The sequence below is a fragment of the Ochlerotatus camptorhynchus genome, unplaced genomic scaffold, assembly GCF_037179485.1.
Source record: "Ochlerotatus camptorhynchus isolate MF236.1 unplaced genomic scaffold, CSIRO-AGI_Acam_v1.1 ptg000367l, whole genome shotgun sequence".
NCBI classification, from domain to species: domain Eukaryota; kingdom Metazoa; phylum Arthropoda; class Insecta; order Diptera; family Culicidae; genus Ochlerotatus; species Ochlerotatus camptorhynchus.
In genome coordinates, this window is record NW_027040855.1 from 645,872 (window position 1) to 672,873 (window position 27,002).

General features: G+C 38.7%; 1 protein-coding gene across 3 annotated transcripts in view; it reads left to right on the forward strand.

Moving 5' to 3' along the window:
- Positions 1–27,002, forward strand: part of cu (curled) — a 116,585-nt gene that overhangs the window by 43,262 nt on the left and 46,321 nt on the right. Inside the window, exons 1-2 of one of the 3 annotated variants that reach the window (XM_065232307.1) lie at positions 1,802–2,553; positions 9,527–10,636. The exons of the other annotated variants lie outside the window; for them this stretch is intronic. Coding sequence (XP_065088379.1) covers positions 10,218–10,636 — 419 coding nt within the window. The 5' untranslated portion in view covers positions 1,802–2,553; positions 9,527–10,217. Of the gene's footprint in view, positions 1–1,801; positions 2,554–9,526; positions 10,637–27,002 lie in introns of those variants that run through there. 3 annotated transcript variants of the gene reach the window in all.

Genomic DNA, 27,002 nt, shown 5'->3' on the forward strand with positions numbered 1-27,002 from the left:
TGTAAGTGTGTGGGTAAAAAATAGCAGATAACAGAAAAATGCTGGCTTAGCAGCTCCTTGTCTGAAATCGATGGCCACCATCTTGGATTTCCAAATGGCGGCGGACATCAATTTTCGACAGTTTTTTCTTAAATCGATGGCCACCATCCTGGATTTCAAAATGACAGCAAACATCGATTTTCGATCTCTATACGTCATCCCCATTCCGAAAATACCCATATTATAGGGTATTTGATTAGCCTTGTCTTACAAGAGGAATTTCCAGTGACGACAGCTGATGATGATGATCAGAGATTATCGCTTTTTCATATGATCATGATCTGTTACAAATGATAATCGCATTATCGTTTCCTGAACTGTCCATTGTGATTTACGGATTTGTACTAATCATGAGTGTAACCAAAATGAGAATGCCATTATCTTTATCTGAATCGTTGATTTTGATTCCCTGATGATAAGCCGTAAATTACCTTAAAAACACAAATTTAACTTAACACACCTTTAAATCATCACCGATTTTGCTGAACATTTGAACAGAAGTTCAAATTAACATGACGAACAGTAATCAAGGTTGACCCGGTGCATCCCAAACATTTCTGTTAAAATGAACAGGCCTAATCTAGCTGTAATTGTTTTGCAAATGAAATGATGGAAAATTGAAAAATTATTAAAATTTTATACAATGGGCTTCGAAAAACGTTTCAAGATTCCTTAGAATGATTGTGGGCCTTCGAAATTCTGGGAGTCAAACTAATGTAATCTTATAACGTACAGTAGAAAACTAAGCAAACAAAATCTTCGTATTACATTAGGTAATGAAAATGTTCAAAAATGTGAAAATGTAAGAGATTTAGGTGTTATTCTAGATTCTAAATTGACATTTGTGGACCATTATAACACAGTAATACATAGAGCAAATTACTTTACGTTGCTTATGTGAGGTCAATATTAGAATATTGTAGCGTTGTTTGGTCACCTTATTTGAAAAAGCATGAAGAACGAATAGAGGCAATCCAAAGGCAGTTTTTATTATATGAACTGCGTAAGTTAGGTTGGACGGCTTTTCCTCTAGATCATTGAGTGATTATGGAAATTTTGAACTGGGTGAAGCATTCGAGATGTCAAGCTTTGAATACTTTTTCTTGGATTTAAGATTCTTCAAAATATTTGAAACGATCTTATATTAGGATAACTAATCCCGATTCCAAGTGTTTCCAAAGCTTTAGAGATTTTGAACACACAGGAATAATCTGGAAAGAGTTTTTCGAGACTTTAAAAGCAGAGACATAAATATTTTTCGATGTATCCGGAGTTTGTTTTAATTATGGGATATTTTAAACACAGTAGGAGAAATTCATAAAATTTTCTTGAACCGTTATGAAGCACACCATATTACACACCCTTGCGATCAAGAACTCAGCTCCTATCATGTCACTTATCCAGTCGCTCCTTCAAAATCAACCTCTTCGCAATCGTCCATCCCGAACTCAGTAAGATCAGCGAAACCATGCTCATTTAGAATGCGAGAGGACCACTCACTTAGCTCCTTCGATGGAGCGCAAAGCCAATAGCTATCTATGCATATCGTCACCGTCCTCCTCGGTCTTGTCGCGTTCAGCTGTGCTGCGAGAACAAACCCAATCGCGGTGTAGATTGTGTGCGATGCTGACCTGTCTGTGGTGAGTGTCCGATCGTGCCTCTTTTTTGCACCTTCCTTACCGACGACAACAAACGTATGTAGGTATGGAACAACAGCTACCCACCTACCTTCTTGCTATCGGAACCGCCTGCCAGCACAGTCGTCGATCGTCGTCGGTCGGGGAGTTCTGGAATAAAATCATTGCCCCGTTCTCCGATGCCAATTAGTATTAGCTCAGTGCTCGATCGAGATCGATCTCATTAGGCAAACCGAACTCGTACATACTTCGTAAGGGAGGAGAACTTGTTGTGCTCGCATTGCATGGAAAAGTTGTGTTTTGTTTTACTATTGCTACTATCGATATACTGACTAACTATCAGAGCTTTAGAGATCAGTGATTTGTGCGTGGAACTGCTGAAACCGCGCGCGCTTTATCGGCAAGTGATTTTCGCGGTGGGCAGACAGACAGACAGAAGTGTGCTGCTTCCTTTGTGTGAGATATACGCTTCTTCCGCTTCGGTCTTTATTTTTTTTTTATTTCGGGGTGCCACCGCCCGCCGCGTGCCTTTGTGTAAAGAAAATAAACTTGTTTCATTGTTATTTCGGATGATTGAGGTGTTGTTTACTTCGGTTCGCGAGAATTCGACTGGAGTAAAAGTGTCTCAGTGTGGTTTCGGCTTCGGCAAAGATTTGATCTAATTTACGATAGCTACGGCAAGCTAGAAACGTTTTTTTTTTGAAGACAACTATCGGTTGGTGTAAGATCTTCAAATGTTTTGAGTGACCATATCGATACGCATTAATTTGAACAAAGTCCGCAAATTGAAAATAAACTTTGGAGAACAGTTTGTGTAATACGTTGAAAGGCAGGAGATCTCCCATGACGATACGTCTAAAGCCAATAAAGCAAAAAAGTAAGTATATCAACTATTCGATTCAATTAGTAGTGGTCAACATCGAGTGATGATTTTCATGTTAAGATGGGAAGCTTTTAGTGATAAACGGTAGAGTTTCCATTTCTCGATGGATTTGAGCCTCCCTGGGCTTGGAAAATATAAAATAAAAATTTCCCGAAAAATGATTCATTGCTCTTTAAACATTGTTTACAAAAGAAGATGGCCCCGGTGTAGTGGTTAACATCCATAAGGCCAGAAAAAATCTCAAGTTTTTCTTTTGTCCCCCACCCCTTTAAAATTTAGGAATAGGGGATATGGCTCTAATGTTAGCCTATGGATCTAAGATTGGGCCCATCGCTTAAAACCTGCTGTTTATCAATGTCATCAATGAACGCGTCATTGGGACGGTACTAATTGATATTTTTGGTCGTTATTGAAAAATTAGTCGATTGCCGAATTTATTTATGGCCCCTAATTAGGGGCATTTATACCGAAATAACATATATTTCCCCTATCACAAAGAGGGAAATTAAAAAAAAATCAGTGTATATTTATTTTTTGAGTATCGCAAATTCATTTGGGCATGGATTCTCGCTTTGCTAGATTTTATGTTGTTGTAGAATATCACCTTGTTCTTTTACATAATGTTTACATAAATTGGTACTAGACCAGTACGGTATGCCAGGTTTCAGTTGTTGAAAACGGATTTCATCGAACATCACGCTTCATTCCTAATCATGTTTGGCAACTCACTAGGTAAGCCGCCTTCAATCTGATCGATTCCTCTCGTTCGTTGCGCATATCTTCGTCTTGTTCTAGTCAGATCACAACTGTGTGCCCAGCCCACCGTAGCCGCCAGATTGTTGAATTTGAACTAAATGTCTTAACTTACAAACCTGCTGCAATGATACTTAATGATTCAATTCTTTTCTACACTGATTCAACAATTTCCAAGCTAAATCCAATCTTTTCAAAATTGGTTTAAAATTTTAAGAAGTGAGACCATATCAGAAACGATTTAGGAAATTCCTAACTGAGGTGACACTTTTCAAAGCAAATTCAAAACTGAGTCTGAACTTTTTTAAGTGAGTTCAAACTTACGAATAAGTCATCAACATTTTTCTAACTGAGTCTAAACTTTTCTGTTATGTTATTCAATCCTTTTTAAAGTTGTCAACGCTTTCCTGAAGTGATTCAACATACCCCGAATCCAAGCTTTAAATAATTGGTTTCGCATTTTCTGAAGTGAGGCAACATTAGCTGATTTAATCCCTTTCCTAAATGAATCCATGGCTTCCTGCATTGATTCAACTTTTTCCGAACTGAAAACAAACTTGTTCGAGCGGGTTTTGACATTTTCCTAAGTGAGCTCCAGATTTTTCTCAACTGCTTTGGCAAGGAAACAATTTTCCTTAGGTCATCTAGCTTTCCTAAACGTGTAGAAAGTTTTCCGAAGTGAACCGAAACTTTTTTTTTGCTTAAATTTTCCAAATGGAATCCAACCTTTTCTGAAGTGGCTCAATACCTTCCTTAGGGAGTTCAAACTTTTCGGTTGAGTGATTGAATTAAATGTAATGTTAGTCTGAGCTTTACTGAGTGATTTAACTAACTTTCAACGTAGATTCCGCTCCCTTAGAGCCCTTCCTCGTTATTGTGAGATTCACATCCTTTGAAAATTAGGCTGAAATGTTAAAGAATGGACCTTCGTGTGTTCATACCTGATGGTACATTTTTTTTAAGCAAGCACAGTTGGGTTGTTTAGGGGTATTGAGGTAAATACATATTCGTGACCTGCATTAACAATGGAACTGAAATCCAAAATTTCATCAATTTTGATACACTGGAACTATTTTAAATAAGTACGATTACATTAGCAAAAATCACCATCTTAGCGCCCCTTGGTGAGATTTTCTATGGGAGCGAGCTGTCAACGAATAGATTTAGTGTCAACGATCAAAAATTTAAATCTTGGTTTAACAATCGAGATGAATGTCTACAGGATCGATAAAAATATCGTTGTGCTCAGAAAACGAAGCATTATCAGATGATGTATAAAAACCGGTACATTTTTCGAAGTTAAACAACCCAATTGTTCAAAAAACTGGGTTTACATCCACAAAAGTACGTAATTTTATAGAAATTCAGGTTTCTTGATCAGTCAAGTTGGATTTTGGCTCCGTCAAAGGCTAAAGCAGGCTTGGATGTTATAGAATAGAACTTTGTGAGGTCATTGGGGCCTCCTTTAGCACAGTCGGTAAAGGCGCAGCTACAAAGCAAGACCATGCTGGAGGTGGCTGGGTTCAATTCCCGGTCCGGTCTAGGAATTTCTCGACTTCCCTCGGCATAGAAGTATGATTGGACTTGCCACACAATTATACACATGCAAAAATGGTACAGGCATCGAAAGCTCTAAATTAATAACTGTGGAAGTGCATCTAGAACACTAAGTTGAGAGCACGCTATAAGCTAATATGCGATATGCAATAAGCTTGAAATGCGAAGAAGAAGAAGAAGAAGAAGAAGAAGAAGAAGAAGATAGATTTCTCCACACAGTTCGAAAAAGTAGTGTAAATTTCTGTTCAATATGATGCACATAAATGGAGCGTCACATATCATATACGTTTACATTATATATCATGTAAAGTTCTGACACATTTCATGCAATGTAGCAAATATTGTATGCAAAAGCCCATCTTTGTAAACAACACTGTTTGCAAGTTGCTCGGTTGCGTGAAATGAAATACAAGTCTACGTGAATGAATGTTTGCATCACAATTAAAATTCAGAGTTTTTATCTGTGCAGGCACTCCTGCTCATACAGCTTCGAGTGCATCGTTATGTTGGTGATGAAAGCCTTGGTTTTGAGTCCGCTGTTGCAAATTCCTTGCTTGCAGTCTCAAAAACGATAGTTTGGCGTCGGATGTTTCGGGTACATTTTTTGTTTGTTTGTCTAGGAATAATCTTGGGTCCAATTTATTGCTACTGAGTCATATCGGTATCCTTTGCCGTTGTGACCAGACATTTTCTCCGATTTGGCCTCGAAACTCAAGGCTTTTTCTCAGTTTTTTCCCTGGTGTTTGATTTTTTCCGGTCACCCTGGTTATACACTCTCCCTCCGAAGAACGCGAACTCGGTCTACACGAATTCCATTTACGTTGGTCTCGAATGATTCCGTTCGTACACGTAGCCTTTGGGATTTGACATAATAGGGACCAACATCCCAAGTAACATTTTAAGTTTTATGAAATACTACAAAGCAACTATAAAACAACATTCATAAAACCCTGGTCAAGGCTATCTCGTCATTAATGCATCCACCATAACCTCATTAAGACTAGAATATGTCTAGTTGGCCCACCCTGAAGAAGGTTCTGAAGGGTGTATTCTTGAAGCTCTTCAAGATTGATTTACTGCAAAAGGTTGTATGACGAACGCATTGAGAACCATTTGAAAACTACAACAAAAGCTATTTAGCAACAATCAAAACCCTTTCCGAGCCATTTCCCCTAGCCGCTTACTAAATCCACTAGGAAAGCATCAATCAAGATAGAAAAGGATTTATGAATCCGATCTTATCAAAATAATTATAATAGAAACTGATGGTATAAAAATCGTGTTGAATATCCAAATTTATTACAATAGTTCTCATTATTTCTTATTAAATTTCATGTGTAGTGTACATGAAAACATCGAAAAAAAAATAGGTCCGCTCTCGTAAAACGTCGATTTGACTAATTATTTTACATTGAATAAAATAAATGATTTTTCAGATCGAGCTAGGCTGAGATTATTTTTTTATGATATTCGCATTTAAATGTTTGCTCATTGCTAAATTTACCAAAATATAGTTATATCCAAGGAAATATAGAGAGAAAATCGAAGATTGTAAAAAACAAACAAACATGGCGGTGGCATAAAAGTTGATTTTCATGGGTCATTTGTGAAAAAGTTTGTTTTGCTTTTAAGAAATCCATAACAAAATCCTTATGTTGTAAAATTACTTTTATGAAGAAAACTTGCAGGCTGCAGCCATTTTGCTTGATCTTAACTCGTTCAGATTTATGGCAGCATTTATGGAGGCAAAGTTGCTTGCAAAAGATAAACGTCAAAGTTTGTTTATCTTTCGATAGTTGCGCTGTGAGATTAAGCGTTCTTCCAGGCGATTATCTCCCGATGGCTTGGAAGCATTTCGCACAGCTGTAACCTCGATAATTCCCGAAAAGATCCCCTTCTTCCGGATGGTTCTGGAAGTGCACCATCAAACGATGCAGAAGTGTACAGTTGAATTAATTTTTTCCAAGTGATAACCTTTTCACCGAATAAAATCGCAGCTATGGATCGGAAACCAACTAGTGTCCGCTAACTGAAAGTTTCAGTGGTTTGCTGTCGGTACTGACACAAGTTATTCCGATCTTCATCTATTCGCAAGGTCTGGAGAAGGCTGGTTTGTTTTCAGGCTGTTTTGACAATGTTTTATGAATTTGAGGACCACGCTCACTTCTCTCTTCTCCACCAGATGCTCAGTCTTTGATTTTAACCGTTCCGCCGGACGTACTGGTTCTTCTAAAGAACTAAATTTTACTTCGGTCGTTAGCATCGCTTGAATTTTTCTTCCAACTTCGTTTATCCTTCGATATATCCTTGTCATAAATTTGGTTTTTATTCACTGTGAGGATCCATCGTTAAAATTCAATTTGTAAACAGAGGAGATTTTATGATACACTTTTAAAAGCCTAAAAGGCAACAATATATACAATTTGCTCTCATTTAAAACTTAATGGTTATATGATTGCTTTTATAATGATAGAACAGTTTTATAGAGTATTTTATCAAGACATTAATAAAAAAAATGCTAATGAAGTTTATGATTGATTTATAGAACAGTTTTATGGTGGGATTGAGAACAACTTTAAATTTAATTTTAAAACAAGACAGTTTTTGACTTCTCGACAGACTGTAAAAGGTTTTTAAAACAGCGAAAAGGTGAACTACTAAGCAGGAACGTGTTACGCTGCGAAATGCTGGATTTAAACTAAATGGATTATTCATTGCCATTATAAAACCATCATAAATCAGAGTGGATGCCAAATGATTGCAGAATTGTTACTTGGGATGAAATATCTCGCGATCCTGGATCCTGGTGACTTCAAAACAGTGACCTGCTACTCAGGTAACACAAATGCATAGAATTATGTTCAATAAACTGCTTTACAACCAAAACCAGTCATATAAAGGTTATATAGATTGTTATAAAACATGTGTGTTGCTTGGGTACCAGCCCTGCCAAAGGAACTATTGCATGTTATATTTATCTTGAAAATTAGGACAATATATCAAAAATTTGTGATGACAAATTATGAGTAAAAATTATTTACTTAATATTTTTGAAAAATTGTATCTTAGAAGCGCAAAAACATAGCTCGCTGAATTTTTGATAAAGAAGTCCAAATTTTCAAGAAAAAATATATCATGTAATAGTGTCTTTGGTCCAGAGACCATGAAAACCATGAACATCTTTTATAATCAATGCATTTCTATGTAGAACCACAATTAAAGTCCAAAATCTAGATTTAATAATCTTTCATTTGACCTTTGGGTCCAAGCAATTGGTCAAGTGATTCAAAAATTAGATTAAAAAAAATATAATTATGAAAAATGATGATTTTTAGACCACTCTAACACGGAAAAAGCCACCTAAAGCGAATCTAAAAATTGAAATGGAATAAAAATACCAATTGTTTGGAAATTCTATGATCCCCTCTAACTTCTTCTAAAGAATTGCTGTAGTGCCAGCTCTTAATTTTTCATATATGATTTGCTATTATTACCGTCTCGTATTTACCGTAATGCATCAAATACCAGACGTTTCACTAATCTGGACATTCCATTTCTAAATCAAATATTAACACATAATATATATGTGTGAACTATACTAAAAGTTCATGATAAAATTTACGATATATTTTGAGCATATTAGGCAGTGTTAATCAACTTTTAAAAGTGTCCAGATTTCAGGCAGAACATTTGATAACGGCACAAAAGCATTTGTAAACAAACTTTCTAAGGCCCTTTACACGCGAACCAAAGTTCGCCCGCGAAAACCAACAACATCATCGCATAGGGGCAACTATCACCTTTCCGAAAGTGGTATTGGTTTGCGTGGGTTTTCAGGTGTTCAAAATGCACCAGCTAAAGGACTTATTGCACTAAATTTTCAATAAACATCTCGGAAAATTAAGCAGCAGCAAATTCAAAACACGTCAGTTTCAATGCACATGGAATAAGTTTCCGGATTTCGAGGATTTACTGTACATGGATGAATTAAAAAAAAAAGTATGACTGATTTTATCTATATGACGGAGAAAATAGTTAGCGATCACAACTTTTTGTGCTTGTCAAATTAACATTTCTAGATAGAACTGGAATTAGGGCGTAACAGCTTTTGTAAACAATGACTTCTCTCGATGGTTTCCAGTAACTCAAGGCCCGCCCAAGCAAAGCAATATCAACATCAGATAGGGGAAGTCTTCCTCTACCCGATGGTTATGTTGGTTCGCGTTGACGCGTTCTGTATTCCTAGAAATCATCGAGAAAAGCCATTGTTTACAAAAGTTGTTAGGCCTTAATTCCAGCTCTATCTAGATTTAATCGATAAGCGAGCTAATTTCGGATGATGATTAGCATCGTTAAAACTTCAGTACTCATCACTGTCTGTCACCAAAACCGTATCTCACTCGTTCAATTTATATAATAAAACTGATGTCATACATAGGAAGAATTCTACCCAAAATGTCAAACTTCCTCAAGAGTAACCGCATCCCACAGTCATTAATAATTGCTTCCCAAACACATGTTTGAAGATCATCACTCGATTCTATTTCCCTATTACCGTGCTGCTACTAAAGTAGTTTCCATGCCACACTGGCATTGGTAACCTTTCAAATAAACATTAATTCTCTAGCTAAAACAAAGAACCCCACTATCTTACCAGCCAGCAACGACACCGGCAGAAATTCCCGTTCCGCATCTCGACGCTTGACGAGCCCCTCAAGATACCCGACGGCCGTTGCACCGCGCAGTCACAGTCGCCGCCGGACATAAGAGACCTAGCAGATCAGAGCAGAGCGCACTCGCGAACACGCAAACGACCTTGATCTTGGGAAAGTGTACCCGTCTGCATCGGCTACTTGGGCAACCGGCTGCAGTGCTTCATCCCACCCATCCCATCCCATCCCATCGAGGAGTCAAGTGCACGGAGATCACGAAGATCTCTAACTGTGCGAGAGCGCTCTCTTTTGCCACTGCAAAAGAAACGCACCATCCCGCCGTCGTCGGCCGTCGTCCATCATCCACTGGTCTGTTTGGGTGGTAAATAAACATTGAAAAAAGCAGACGAAAACGAGAATACAAACGAAGAAACTCACCCAATTGCCAATCCTACACAGTCAGTTGGTTAGTCCGTGAATGAGTCAGTGAGAGAGAGGAGGCCCCCGCCGTCGGATCGCGAGCTAGTGACGGGCTATCGGTTTGGATTTTGATTTTTTCGCGATCAGTGCGAAGTAAAAGTTGAACCGAGCAAGATATTTACGGAATTCGAGTGAGCCCCAGTGTGAAAACATTTTTCTTTTCGGTGAGCATTTTGAAAGAACAGCATTTTGGCGCAAGTTCGGTTTTGCGAGACAATGATGAGTAGAGATCCATCGTTAATGGACCTGCTGCCCGAGGGTCACTTCGGGAACCAGCAGAAGTCGGGTCAAGTGTCGCGTATGATTTCAGATGATTCGTCGTGCGTTTACCGTGGCACCTGTCGGAAGGATTCGTCGGATATAGGGGAAATGTTCGTTAATTCGAGGAAAGCTATCGACGTTGAGTGGTTTTACGAAGAGGAGGAAGTAGATCTGAGTCAGTTCGAGAACGAAAAGCAAACCCGAGAATATTTCCGCAAGAAGCTGGCGATCTTCGAGGCATCGATGAAGACACCGATGGCCGCGAATCGTCGGCTGGCGGTACGTAAGCTCGAAATGGAGGGCGGCTTCGGCGAGCAGGAGACGGAGAACGACGAATGTGTACCACCGAAGCAGTTGCTGATGTACTTAGTCAGGTAATTAAATACTTCTTCAGCTCGGAGCGGGCGGGGTAATTTTGGGCTTCAACGGTTTCGTATGCCGATGCTACCACACCCGGGCAGGTGGGGTTGATTACATAAATTGAATCTATATCGCACTCATCAATCGCAAGAGGGGTGTGTATGTGTGATAATTAGTCTTGAGCAGCGCATAGCGCCTATGATTAGTGACTACTTATAGCGATCGTGTGTACTTCTGCCGCAGATGAGCGCTGTGCTGTGCCGTCGCGTCGCGTCGCCGTCGAGGGTAAATCTAGGTGAATCGTTATGGATTATTTGGGTTACTAGAGACGTGAAGTTGGTTTAAACTATCACACGTGTTTACATGGAGCGGCACATGTGTGTTTCGATGATTTTGAAACTGTATTTGGATAGAGAAAATAACACGTTTTGCTGTGTAGTTGAAACCTCAAAGCAAAAAGCAAAATGGGCGGAATGAACTAATCTAGTTTTCATTGGAATTCAAGATACTTAAGGTGATTCGCTGTGACATCCTTATTCCCGTAACCACTTCAACATTTTAAGAGCACAAATATCAGCTGCTACGACACGTGCAACATTTAAATTGTTACTCCACGTTTGCTGCACTGCAGCATATATGAAGTAGAAATTTCAAATGAAATGGAGCACTGATTTCCGATATTGGTGTAGTTGAAAATTCTAAGGGAAAGTGCATGTATAGCCTACGTGGCGGCCATTTTGTGGACTCAACAAGGAATCACCTTAAACATCTACAATAACCTACACACTTAGTTTTTTCTACCGAGCTCGGCTGTGCAAACCTCGGCAAAAAGAAGTTTCACTGAGATCTCAGCAAAAGTGACATTTGATTGCTGAGTCTCGGATAATGCTTAGCTGAATCTCAGCAAACAAATGAAATGTTTGCTGAGATCTCATTAAAACTTTTTTTGCCGAGATTTTCACAGCCGAGGTATAAAAAACTAATTGTGTACAATAAATTGTTTTTATTCATCTATGAAATCAAACTGTGATGAACATTACAGGGTGTGAATAAATTAAATGACACTACCTTAACAGTTGCAAACCTTCACATTGCATGCAGTCTGGCAGCACTGATTCCTGTTAGGTAACTGTTGTTGATATGTTTATGTATACCAGTTGTCGTATTAGCATTGTTTAATGAGAGGTTGAAACAGATCGCAACAACTTGCGATCTCTTTTTTGGCGTTCATTCAACCGATCCAACCTACTTCGAGTTGCCTTTGCTGGCGTTCATTCAACCAAAACATGAGTGATTGCGATGTGGATGAATCATCTCGCACTATTTATTGCGCGGTAGTTCTAGCAGGTCAAACTCGGTCGTGATTTTGACGTTTGACCACGAGAATTTCACAGCAGGCATGCCAGATGATTTGTTTGAAAGCTTGCGATGAAAATTTGAAATGCCTGGGAATGTTCAAAAATGTCTGGAAAATCGTGTTTGGCCAAACATTACCTGATATTTACGAATAAAAGCAGTAGGTGCAACACTTCGTTCACACTACAGCCTATATTGGTGGAATAGCCTATCTTGATAGCAGAACCAATACACTTATTCTGCTTTAAAATATCCCAGTTATGTTTTAATTGCATAACTAATAGGTGAAATTTTGAAAATATCAAAAAAAAAAACACAATATATTTAATATTAACTTCGAATTTGTACAAGATAGGTTCTGTGTACACTATTTAATGATGCAAAATAACATAAAATATATCAATTGTGCATCGATTTTTTTCAATAATTCAAATACCCAGAAAAATAATGGCTACACATCAAGTTTGCACTACATTAAATATGACGTTTGATATCAAGATTATATCAATTATCAAGATATTCATTTTTGATTAACCCCAATCTCTTTTGGTAGATCAAAATATAAATTTACCTAATTCACTTTCCACCACGAACAGATTGGTATTTTAACAATATTTTTGTTTTCAACCTTAGCCGGCGCCGGTGGAGTAGTGGTAAGCGTGACTGTTTTCTCACCCCAAAGAGTCTGGGCTCAATCCCAGTTTAGGTCGGTGGGCTTTTTCTGAGGCATACAAATCTCTATTCACGTCTTCCTTCGGAAGGGAAGTAAAGCCGTTGGTCCCGGCCCATGTGTGTTTGAATGGGTGCGATATCCTACGCAGGTGTGGAAGCTGCCTTCCTGAACATTCGATTGCCGTCAATGGATGACAATCGATGTCCGCCAGTGATTGGCAGTCGATTGCGGAACAGAGACCGACGTTAAATAAAGAAGAAGAAGAACCTTTAATTTACGGTTTGTATTTATGATTATATGCATCAACATTGCAAATCCACAGTATCCGCAGTAATGAGTAAACATAGTTGATCGGTTTTAAATCGACAAAAAGAGATAGAACCTTCTATAAAATATCGAGATTAGTGTTTCCGATTCTCGACCATTGTTGGCTACCCGGGAATCGGGAAGCAGCTGATGGCTCTTACGGGAATTCCTGAGAATCCGGAAATATTTTTATACGGTGACCAGATCAAGGTGTCAACACATTTTACTGAATGAAATCCTCTGCTTTTTCCTGGTTTTTGCAGGTCTTCAACTGTAAATTTCCGGATTATTCACGAGACCCGTTTTCTAAAATGCTTTAGCAAAATTTTTACTTAAGGGAAATATCTCTAATGTTGGCCTATGGATCTAAGATTGGGCCCATCGCTAAAAATTTGATATTTATCAATTTTATCTAGATGAGCGCGTCATTAAGACGGTACTAATGGATATTTTTAATCGCTTTTGAAAATTTAGTCGCTTGCTGAATTTATATATGGGCCCAAATTTGGGGCATTTAGGCCGACGTTACTTCCATTTCCCCTATCACCTAGATTCTAGCTTCACACCCGAACGCGACCCGAAACTTCCATCACCACAGGCAGTAGTAAGCAGTTACTTCGTGGCTGGCATGGGTGAAGAGTAAAGAGAGAAAGCAAACTATTCTATCTCTTTCCAAGAAAACTATATGCAACCGAATCAATTTCGCGACGAGTCAACTCTCAGCTAAAATTTCACATGTGATGAGCAGTCTCGCTGTATCAAAGAAGCTTGTAAAATCAATATAGAGCGTGATATTGTGTTCCAATAAATATCACGCGTTGTATTGAAAGCGAATGAGAACAAAACAAAAAATCAGTTTGCAAATGATAATGCCATCACTGTTTACAGACAACATACAGACAAATAAAGATATGTAGAGTTGGTTGGCAATGCTATCGAACATGAAGCTTTACTATGATAATTTTATTAGCTAGGGAATGATCTTTGAAAATGGTAGGTAGATAGTTCCGTTAGAGTACAACAGTATGAAAATTAAATAGAAGTTGAAAATGAGCGAAGAACATTTAATGCGACAATGCAAATCAAACGCACACTCTTTGCCTAACATTTTCAACTTCTATTCAATTTTCACACTGCCGTACTCTAACGGAACTATCTACCTACCCTCTTCTAAGATCATTATCTAGCTAATAAATTATCACAGTAAGGCTTCATGTTAGATAGCATTTGCAACCAACTCTTTTTTATAATGCGTTTATTTTTCCAGGCTCATTTGCTATAGCTTTGCGGAGTCGATATTCATTGTTTAGATAACAAAATTACTTAGAACTAACGTAACAAATTGTAACAAGTGGAAGGCAGGGTAGGGATTGAGAACACAAGGTTTGGAGAGCAATGTGCTCTTGATCTCGAACTAAGCGACATACTGATGGAAAAGACAAATATGGGGGTACATCGATGGGCAGCTAACAACTTGGGAGAACACAAGATGACACTGACTACTAAATCCTCAGATCTATCTGTTTTAAAAACACATAAATTAAATTCAAATAGTCGAAATCTCGGCTAGCCAAGACATCTCTAACGGGTATCGCGGGTTGTTTTCCTCGGGCTCTGAGGGATGTGGATAACTCAGATCTGACAACACGGTGTGGGGTACATGACTAAAGAACATGCTCGATATCATGATAACCACTGCCACATGCACATAAATTGCTGCCTGAGAGCCAAATTCGATAGATGCAACCAACTCTGAAAATCGCAAACTTCGCGTATGAAGTCATATAAAAACACATTGAAAAGATATGTAACCAAGGGCGTAGGCAGGTTTCAACATAGAGGAGTGCATAATTTCGAATTTACTGGTTATATTTCGAAGGAATACAACGTAGGACCTGATCACACCCTGGACGGATCACTTACATTTTTGAAGTCTCGAATATCGAGTAAAATCCTCGAATCTTAATTTTTTTTCTTTATCATGATATCTTTCTTAGCATGAGATTAATTTCTTCGAGTCGCGAGTCTTAATTTTTTCTGTGTTCAGAGTTGTGATTGTTTGAATCATCTGTATCCCCTTGGAATTCTTCACAAAATTGTTTTTATAACTGTATGCAAAATTTCCTTAAATTATCCTCCTTGAAATACTCCTGGAAATTCCCTTGAAAATATCCTAAGAATATTGAAGAATTCCCTTCGAATTGTAATAAATATTTTGTAGGAGCTTTCCTGTGTATTTAATTCCGTTATAGTTTTCCTGAGCAATAGCGTAATGGATGTAATGTCGGCCTAAATGCACCTAATTTGGGCCTCTCATACATAAATTCAGCAATCGACTAGATTTTCAATAGCGACCAAAAATATCCATTATTACCGTCCCAATGACGCGTTCCACTAGATAAAATTGATAAATAGCAGATTTTTAGCGATGGGCCCAATCTTAGATCCAAAGGCCAACATTAGAGCAATTTCCCCTATTTAGAAATTATTTTTTAAAATTTTCATTGAATTCTTGTCAGAATTCCCTTTGGATTTTTATCGTCTCTTGTAATTATTTTGCTTGGAATTCTCCTTGAAACTCATTTGCAGTTTTGCTCCTCACAAGCTGTTGGGAATTTTCTTCATATCAGTTTGGAATTCTAATCACAACTGTTATGAAGTCTTCCTTCGAATTCCTTTGAAGTACTCCTCGAATTATTCTCACAATTGTTAACATACCTTTAGTATTCTCAAAAAAAAATTGGAATTGTGCCTTGAATTCCTTCTCCATATTTCCCGAAATTTCTAGAAATTCTTCCAGAAGCCTAATCATCATCCTCTAAAGTCGGTCTCCAAAAATGTTCCCCACCGGTTCTTCTCTTTCCGGCCACTAATAGACCGTTGTTTTTCACATTACGAAAGGCTAGGTTTCTGCTCTGCCTTTGAGGGCATTATAAAACTCTAAAACGCAGAATTTGTGTGACACTTTGCGGAGCTAAAAATCAATAATGTTTGAATTTACATTTTTAACAGCAGTAGTTAAACACAGGACTTTTATTATCCTAAGAACACAATACACCAAAATTTCACACTAGCCATCATCCTCAATGTGTAAAAACTGGTGATCTCAAACTAGGCAATACCAGCGCCGGCCGCGCCCGAACACAGCTCAAGAAAGGAATGGGTACGAATGTGTTGACGTGACACTCACTTTGATGGAAGCCGAGAAACCCTCTGCACTTCCACGAGGAATCAATGCGATGTTGGGTAAGAGGGTTGGGTTTGCAGCAGGGTTCGTTTTGGTAAACGAAAAGCTGAATTGATTTCCTAATGATCCTATAACACGAAGGAGCTTGGAATTGAACCCACGGTCTTCTGTTCAGTAAGCAAAAAACGTTTGCCACTAGAAAGGATGAGACGTAACCAAACATGTCATGTAAAATTAAGTGCTCCAAGACTGAAAAGTTGGAACGTACCGTTTATTGAGCTGAATTTCGCGTCTATTATGACTTAATTTTATGTCAAAATTGACGCTCGTATATGCCAGTCTCAGAGCACCTAAATTTACATAAATTTGTTTAAGTGTAAGGGTGTTCTGTGGTATGCTATTAATTAGTGTTTTTTGTTTCCTTCATTTGCTTTCCGTCGATCTTGTTTTCTGTGCTGAGCACCAATGCTACCGACGCCAGGAAGGCAGCTCCCTTACCTGGACCTTACCTATCGACCCATCAACTCATAAACCGGTTACCAACGGCTTTACTTCCCATCCGAAGGAAGGCGTGATCAGAGATGTTATGCCTCAGAACATCCCGGCGGCGCCGACTGGGATTGAACCCCCGCCTGCTGGGGTGAGAGGTAATCACGCTTACCACTACAGCACCGGTGCCACTCATGGTCTAGTGTTGATTTTTTTGTATTCGTCAATCCTCAGGTTGAATGCGGTGTCAATTATTTTTAAAAACTAATTGAAAGTAGACTTAAGATCGCGTAAGAGCGTAAATAGAAATAATAATAAGAATAAGAAGAAGTGTAAACATCATGTATTAACTCCGAAGCCCATATAAGGTAACTTTAAAGGCCTTATGCATGAGCATAGGATGCCAGCTTTGCTGCGGTTAGTTAACTATTAAGTCTAGCAATTTCTAGGTTCTGGAGAAAACATACTGAGAAGCATTGCACCCATGATGAGCAAAGCACCCATTTAGAAAAAAAAAATGATGTAAATTTAAGTGCTCTGAGACTGACATATACGAGTGTCAATTTTGACATAAAATTGAGTCATAATAGACGCGAAATTCAGCTCAATCGAACGCACTGTCGAACTTTTCAGTCTCGGTGCACTTAATTTTACATGAAATGTTTGTTTACGTCTCATCCTTTATGTCAAATATGGATTCCGTCACGTGTAAGATTAGGTATTTCTAAGTGTGCACGTGTGCACGAATTGCATTTTCACATTCCATGGAACTCATTTTGAAAATCTAGAAAGCATTGAAGCCAGTCCGTGCCTACAGCATTTCAAACGTAACTATTCAAATCGACGTATCTGCTTTTGTAAACATTCACTTCAATCGACGATTTGTCTTAACTGCTAACTCACCCACGCAAACGAACACCATCATCAGGTAGCGGAATCTTTCCCCTACTAGCTGGTTTTGCTAGTTTATGTGAGTGAGTAAGCAGTTGCCACAAATCGTCGATTGAAGTGATTGTTTACGAAATCAGATACGTAGTTTTGAATAGTTACGCTTGATTTTGGTTTTTTACTGTAAAATAGGACGAATCATTACCCTTTTGACGTCTGTAGTTGACTCGTAAGGCATTGAGACCCAAGATTTAAGGTATAAGACCTCTGAGATAAGATTCAATCAATAAGAAATGGAACTGCACAATCCAATGGTCTCAAAACCGTATTTAGGACGAAAACAATATTTACGTATTTGTTATAGGTAGATACTGCATTCGGGGAAATTTTTCCATTTTTTGAAACCAATATTTTGATTTGATAGAAATCAGAGTGGTCCCTATGGTTATCGCGATCTAAATATGTATATATATATATTTTTTAATTATTTGAGATAGACCTGCACAATGATCTACAAATTATCTCTAATGGGTTACGTTTTGTACTGCTTTTTAATACGTCACTTAAGGTCAAACTTGAAAATCAGATTTATTAGAAACTAACTTTTTAAACGATGATTTCTCGTAATTGATCTTTTTCATATTGACCAAGTTGCTATCTTTTATGTTGGAATGTTATAAATCATTGTCTCATTCAACGAAGTAGCGTGGAACCACTCATAAATTTTCAAACATATTCAAAACTAATCGTATGCTTACAGTAGAGAAACGTTGCTGAAATGTTCCCGAAAGATTTACCTAACGGATACTTTCTACTGGATGTGATGACACCTGCTTCCAAAATGATTCACTGACTTACAAAAAATAAAAACAAACGATCGACCTGTTCCTCGTGTCATTACCAAACTTGGAAAGGATTCGCAATGTTTACCAACATTCCACCGAAAGGTGCTACATGCATAATCCCGTTCCGAACGACAGAGGCAATTAACATACACACACACACAGCGCAAAACACATTACCCGCTATATTTATCCCTAATTTGCATAATCTACCGGCGCCGACTGCCGGTCGGAATCTTACAATGCGAAAAAGGAGGTGTGTATGCCTGCCTCAACTGCGCCTCCACGCACACCCTACCCTACATCCACCTCATCGTCCATCGCGAATTTAATATGCTTTCCTGTCATGTTTTGACTGGCCTGTTTTGCATTCCGCTCGGATGTCACCGATTTCGCGTTATCGGCTTCTACGTGTGTTTGCTTTTGTTTCTCTGTTCCGCGTGGGATCTCCAGGTGGTTTCTCGTGCCCTACCCGCTTATCGGTTGTTTTGTTATTTTGAAAATGTTTCCACACTGCTTTCGGGCATCTGTTCCAATTTTAATCTTCTAGAAATTGGCAGAGAAATTGGAATTCCGATGTCGCTGGAATCATTTGGGAAATTATGCGGTAGACTGGTTCAAAGATGCTCTTTTACTGCAGTTATTCCGATTCCCAGTGAACCGTGGGAATTGAATTCCGCATCGAGGGAAGCTATTTGGGATTGGGTCAGTGATTCAGACCTGGTTTCGTATGCCACCATTCATGAATGAATACGTTATGAGTAACGTACCGTGATTTCGACTCCAATTAAGCAATAGCTCAAAAAACGGATTCGAATTTCGAAGTGCCCATTACTCATGCATTCACTCACATTGAGGTATGCGTTGCTACGTAGAGTCGGTATACCTTGCGTGATGATGACAGGTTGCCAAAAGTTCGCGTGGGGAAGCCCACCGAACCGGACCGCTGCTGCTGGATTGGGTTAGGGCGCAGTGAGAAATGATTTTGCTTTTGTATGAGGTGTGCAAAAGATCTGTGTTTGGTTTTTTGTGTTAATCCTTGTTGTTTTGAGCATGGTTTAGCTGGAATGAGCCAAGCTTGGGGATTTACTGCTTTGATTATATGGTCAGGCGGGCACGGAACCGTGACTTTGATTGACTCCGTTTGAGAGGAGGGTGAGTTCGTAGAATTTTATTTTAAAGAACACTTAAATATGAACTGCGTGTTGGAAGACAGAGTTGCGAATTGGAATGTTAGCATTCACTTGCAGCTCTGACCGTATGAAATAGCGTCCTAAATATTTTTGCTCGACAAAAAAGCTTTAAAGATCTGAACCTTTTCTATTGCGCATTAAAACCTTAGAAAACAGGGCTTCTGGGTTCATGACTCATCCTCAATAATGCTAAATTAATCTACTGTACCCGAGCAGGAACGGATATCTCTATTGGTATGGATGAGCATTATATAAGAGGTAGAATACAAAAAAAATGTTCCCACAATACCATTCCAATACCAAATTATGCAATTGCAATGCCAAAACAATACCACATACACAGAAAAAAATTCTGAATTTTAACTATCTCGTAAAATCTCCCTTCGTTCAATTGTGTGCTATACTTGGCATAAACATTGAAATCGTTTACAAGCTTGTATACAATATTGCTAATTTATGCGATATTGCGCTTAAATTTACACGAAATATCGCGTAAATTTATGCCATATCTAGCGTTAATTTTATGTGCGCTATATCTCGCAGAAATTTACATGAATTTTTCGAACGGTTTAGGTAGTATGTTGGTATCCAAATATCATTTTTTGTTATTTACAAAGCATTTTGCATGCCATTTTTTGGTATTTTACCTCTTATGTCATGCTCATCAACACCAAATTTTTGTTTCAGTTTAGAATTGGGTATTCATTAGTTATTTTCTCCTGCTCCGGGTAGGAAAAATATTGATAACAGAAAAACATTTACTCTTATAAACAATAAACACTTTTATAATATTACTATTAAATTAAATTAAAATACAATCAAAAGACCTCAAATGTGTTAAAGTGACTACAGTAACATGAATACAATGCCTTCCTGATTTTGGTGACACGATAGTATAAGGAATTATTATTTGAAAATATAGCTTTTTAACATTCATTTGAATCCTATTTGAATAATCCACCAAGGGATCCCGAACAAATATTTTTTACTAATCATGTTTTGCCAAATAACCATAAAGTTAGGATAAAACTTGTATAAACACAAACGTTGTTATTTCCCCAAGACCGCATAAAGTAATGTTGGCTTGAAACTTTTACTTATAAAGCAATGAAAGCTTGCAGTGCTAAACTTGGTTTTCTTAAATTAATTAAAGAGTTCTTAAAAATAATCAAAACATAATTCCCTGAACTCATGAGGAATTCAAAGTAGCTTACTAACCAACATAATTTAGAGTTTGGTGTGTCTCTATGGAGCATGGATCAACTTTAGTGAGATCTAATTGCCCATCAGAGAGCCTGAATTAGCCCCAAGTTGATTGAACAAATTGTCAGGATCTTATTTTACTAGCATCGCAATTTTCACATAGGTTTGGTATAGTGATTTTATATGTCGTACATCAATTCAAGAAAGGAGCACATTTACGGAATGACCATCGACTGGATAATCCTGATTCATTCTAATTTCGTTCCAAATTTAGCTTCTAACATTAACTGTGCATATAGGCACTGACAGCATTGTCTCTGACTGTCAAATTTAAATCGTCAATTGGGACCAGGGCCCCACAAAGTCACTTTCAATCGAAAATCTTCAAGTGACGATGAAGCTCTCAAGCTCTCATTCTGTCTTATCTTCGAGCAGATCCCCGTCAACATCAGCAGAACCACTTTCGATCGGTTTTCATGCTGTTTGTGTTGGCTTGACTCGTGTTCATTTCTTCTTTCATTGTCAAATGAACTTACTTTTGCATTGAAGCGAAGCTGTTTGATCCAAGTTCGCGCAGTTTTTATGACTTTTGTTGATTGTTCACTCGGTTCATTTAAGCGTGTGCGCATAGATCTGTGCACGTGGTTGTATAATTTATCATTGTTGGGTGGTTTGTTTACCCATCAATATGGGAACTTTTTGAATCGGGGTGACGTCTAGAGATCGAAAATTGATATGCGACGCCATTTTTAAATCCAGTTTAAGAAAAAGTGGGAAAAGCTGTCAAATACTTATCAATAAAGGTATTTTTGGAATCGGTATAATGTCATCGAAATCGATATCCGACGCCATTTTTAAATCGAAGATGGCGGCTTCCGATTAACGAAAAAGTGGAAATACAGTCAAATACTAATCAATATTGGTAATTTTGCAATCGGTATGAAGTCTACAGATCGTAAATTGATATGCGACGCCAATTCGAAATCCAAGATGGCGGCTTCCGATTTCAGAACAAGTGGTAAATGTTGTCAAATACCCATCAATATAGGTATTTTTGGAATCGCGATGACGTCTAGAGGCCGGAACTCGGTATCCGACGCCATTTCGAAATCCAATATGACGACTTCCTATTTCAGAAAAAATGGGAAATGCTGAATCCGTCCCATCAATAAGGGTATTTTTGGAATCGGGTGACGTCTGGAGATTGGAAATCAGTATCCAACGCCATTTTGTAATCCATCAAATACCCATACAAACGGTTTTTTTTTTGAGAATCCGGGTAACGTCTAGAAGCCGGGAATCGATATCCGACGTCATTTTGTAATCCAAACGGCGGCTTCCGATTTGCGGAAAAGTGTCAAATACCCTAAAATATGGGTGTTTTCAGGATGGGGATGAGACATAAATGCCGAATATTGATGTCACGCCGGGCTGACATCTAGAAGCCAGAAATAGATGTGCGACGCCATCTTGAAATTCAATTTAAGAAGAAGCGTCAAATACCCGAGCAGAAGAAAATAACTAATGAATACCTAATTCTGATCTGATACCAAAATTTGGTATTGACCAGCATGACATAAGAGGTAAAATACCAAAGAATAATACCAAAAAATCACATGAAAAATACTTTGTAAATACCAAAAATTGATACTTGGATACCAAAAGAATACCTGGGTGGTATTGTTTTGGTATTGCATTATCATAATTTGGTATTGGAATTGTATTGTAGGAACATTTATTTGGTATTATTTTTTGGTATTTTACCTCTTATGTCAGGCTCATCCATACCAATTTAAGGTATCGAGATATTCGTTCCTGCTCGGGTAGCCTACAAATGGCATCAAATATCGATTTTCAGCATCTACGCGGGGTCCCCGTTATGAAAATACCCAGATCTTAGGGTATTTGAAACTTTTGTGAAACCCGATGGCCGCCATATTGGATTCCAAAATGGCATCGAATATCGATTTTTGACATCAACACGTTGTCCTCATTCCGAAAATACCCATATTGTAGGGTATTTGACACTTTCTGAACCCTGATGGCCGCCATATTGGATTCCAAAGTGGTATCTGATATCGATTTTCGGCATCTACGCGTTGTCCCTGTTCTGAAACTAACCATATTGTAAGGTATTTGACACCTCAAATTCCGAAAATACCCATATCTTAGGGTATTTGACACATTTTAGGAAATTTGATGGCCGCCATTTTGGATTCCAAAACAACGTCGAATATCGATTTTCCGCACCTTCATGTCGTCCTCGTTCCGAAAGTACTGGCTTCTACTTTCTTCAAATGAGCCGTATTTCTTCGATACTCTTTCCCCGACGCTAAAGATTTCTCGCACAACACGAGAAAAGGGCCTATCATTGTTGATCGATTTTTTTTCATCGATTTTCTCTTTCGCGAATAACCTGACTCCAAATAAATTTCCCATTGAATGTAATGTTTCAGGTGCAACCTAACATCATCTTCTGTCGAACTGTGCTGCGAGCTTAGCGATAAATTCGTTTATGTTGCCGTGTTCAACCAAAGAGAAAGTCGATGAAGAGAATCTATCAACGAGGCTAGGCCCTTTTCAAATGTTAAGCGAGATTTGATCATAATAACCACTCCAAGTTTGGTCAAAATAACAAACTCTTCATTAGTGAATACCGTACTAAGCTTATTATCATTCTTCGTTCTCTTAGTCAGTACATGATCTCCCACCATTAGATCACTTTCTTTGGCTCGTCTCTTATTGTCGCTATACTTCTTTCCCTTCTCCTTTTGAATTTGATCTCGATCTCTTATTTCTTCATCATCTGCGGGAATACCTGAAAGTTGTGGTAGTTTGGTGCGAATCTTATGACCGAACATAAGTTCAGCAGGTGATCGACCGGTTGTAGAATGGGAAGAAGCACGATATGTAAGAAGAAACTTTTGTAATTCACATCGCCAATTTTCACCAAGTTCTTGGGCAATTTGAAGCCGCTTCAGTATCGTTCTGTTTTGCCTTTCTACTTCCCCATTCATTTGAGGCCAGTAAGGTAAATATTGTATTGATCAATTGCATGCCATAGTTACGACAAAATGTGGAAAATTCCTCACATTCTTTGCTTAGCTGAGGAGCATTATCAGCTGTCAGAGTAACAGGAATTCCAAACCGGCTGAATATAACTGTTAGCTCCATTATAGTAGATTCAGCTGTAATGCTCGTCATTTCACACACTTCAAAGAATCTACTATAGTAGTCTATTACTACCAACAAGTATTGACCTTCTGGTAATGGGCCTCAAAAATCTATGGCAACATCCTCCCATGCCATCTAGACCAGATCCCGGCGACTCATTGGTTCGGGGGCATCCGGAGCGGAAAGAAGAGTGCATCCCCGACATTTTTTAACGAATCCGTCAACATCGGTATCCATTTTGGGCCACCATACAGATGCACGCAAATGATTTTTCATCATTCGAGTTCCGGGATAACCTTCATGAGCTAGCGATAGATTCTGGGACAACAATACGATCTCCTCTCATCAAAACATTTCCCACTTGACACAACTCTGGTCCAATAACTCGGTATGCGATAGGAAGTTCGAATAATCTACCGTTACCGAGAGTTTGCAAAATCTGTTGGATTTCCTCATCATGCTTTGACACGCCGTCGATCTCCTCCCACCTGATTGCAACATTGGTTGCTGCTGCTGTAGCGACTTCATTGACAAAGAGCTCTTCTGCATGGTCAAAGGGTATTGGTTTTAACGTTGATAGGCGTGATAGAACATCCGCCACGTTCTTTTCTCCTGGTATATGCTTGACTGTGTAATCAAATGCTTGGAGCCGGAGCACCCATCTCTCAATTCGAGCACAAGGCTTCGAGCGAGTTGTGAACAGGAATTGTAAAGCCTTGCAATCGGTTACGAGATCGAAATGTTTACCCAGTAGATACATTTGAAAACGTTCGACTCCCCATACTGCTGCTAAAGCCTCGTTTTCCGTTTGGCAGTATCTTTTCTCTGTATCGTTGAGAGACTTGGATGCGTAGGATACAACATGATGGTCCCCGCAATCGTTCGTTTGAATTAGAATGGCACCCAATGCTACAGGACTTGCATCTACAATCACCGACGTTGCGTGGTCGACATTGAAGTACCCAAGATTCATAATTCCGTCGAACGATTTCTGCTGTTCATCACCCCATTTAAACTTAACTCCGTACTGTGTCAGCTTACGAAGAGGCTCATCAAGCGTTGCCAAATTATGAATGAACTTATTCATGTAATTGGCAACGCCTATAAAACTTTTGACTTCGGCTGCATTTGCTGGACAACGAAAAGATACCAATGCTTCTACTTTTGAAGACGACGGACGAATACCATTAGCCGAGATTACGTGTCCCAAAAAATGAACTTCAGAAACACTTATTTCACATTTTTCGTGGTTAAGGGCGACTCCACGACTCTTAAGAGCAGCTAACACTTTTTTCAAACGATCGTCGTGTTGTTGCTGATTCTCTCCTTCCACATAAATGTCATGGGTTGGTTATCTGATTTGGTAACAACAAATCAACACAAATAATTTACTTGCCTTCACATCCTGCCAGTATCTCATCCATGACTTTTTGGAATATTTCAGGAGCTGATACTACACAGCAAAACAATAATTTTGATATCACATCAAAGTGGATGCACTACAATCATGTCGAAAATTTCATGTAATTTTTATGACCACATAAATAAACAAATGCAGTAAAAGCAGCGTAATGTCAGTTCATGCATTGTATTAATGATAATTTTGTCCTTTTTAGCAAGTAATATTACACCATATTTTCGACATGATTGTAGTGCATCCACTTTGACGTGATATCAAAATTATTTTTTGCTGTGTAGACCAAACGGAAGTCTCTTAAATCGGAAAAGTCCTCGACTAGTGATGAATGTTGTTATATCTCGGGACTCGGTAGCTAGTTCTGTTTGAAGGAACGCCTCCCGAATATCAAGTCTACTGCGAACATTACCCTTCCCTATTCTTGCCAACAATGCATCAACTATTGGCATGGGAAAACGTTCTCTTAACACTGCCTCGTTTACGCGGCTGAGATCAAGACATACACGAGGCTCACCATTGGCTTTCCCAACTACAACCAACGGTGAGACCCAAGTAGTTGGCCCTGTTTTTACCTGAAATTTTAAAGTAAATATGTACTATTCAGCAAATAAAATGTAGACATGTTTCATATTATTTTATTGTTAAATGCTTATATGAAAACCCGAATTTATCCACCTAAGGTGTGATCAGACCCTTCTTACTTATTCAAGTTTATTTATTTTATTGTCATTACCAGTGACCAAGCCCCCACCCCGTGTCATCCAGTGACGCTACGCCACTGCCTGGGGGTACCCGGAATATATCCGGGTGTAGTCTATTTGGTGAGGCTACCAATCACCTTATCATCGTATTTTAATGTGATTTAATGGGTTTTAATTCAATTCATATTCAAGCAACTTCCCCGGGGTACCCGGAACATGTCCAAGTGTGTCCAATGTGGTCTGGAACACTTAACACGACCTGCATTGATCTTATTTTTGAATTCTGTAGTAATTTGATGTGTCGCATGACACATTTCCCATTTTTAGTACTCCGAGGGCTTTTGCAGTCGTATTTCCCAACAAACAACGTTGCCCGTCACTGACCACAAAGAACTTGGCCATGACTGATTTGATACCAATGGCTACTTTAGCGACGAACGATCCTCTAATCTGCAAGGGGGTATCACCTAGTATGAATTCAAGGGTGTTATTTTCAGTTCCGAAGTAAAAACAGTAATACGATTTCGGTGCCGGTTCAGCTCCTTGCTTGGTACCATCTGCTGTGGCTATGGAGCTAGAACCAACTTCTACTTCTTCCAGGAGACGAACCTTTTTAGCGTTTGATTCATCAGTCCTGAATTTCGATCGCTTGCGACAAACAGCTTCGAAATGTCCTTTACGATTACATTTACGGCATATTTGATTTTGAGCTTTACAGTCCATGGAAGAAGCAATATGTCCTTTTACGCCACAGTTGTAACAGGTTACTTCATAAAAAGTTCTCTCAAATTTCCGTTTAATGTTCACCGGACCTACCTTCCTCCCCTGCTTGGCTTCCACCTGGAACACCTTCTCCGGGTGTGCTTCGACAGCCTTCAGTGAGCTCAAATCTTTCACTTGCTGTTCGACTCCCTCCATCATCGAGCCCATTTCTTCCACCTCTGATAATGT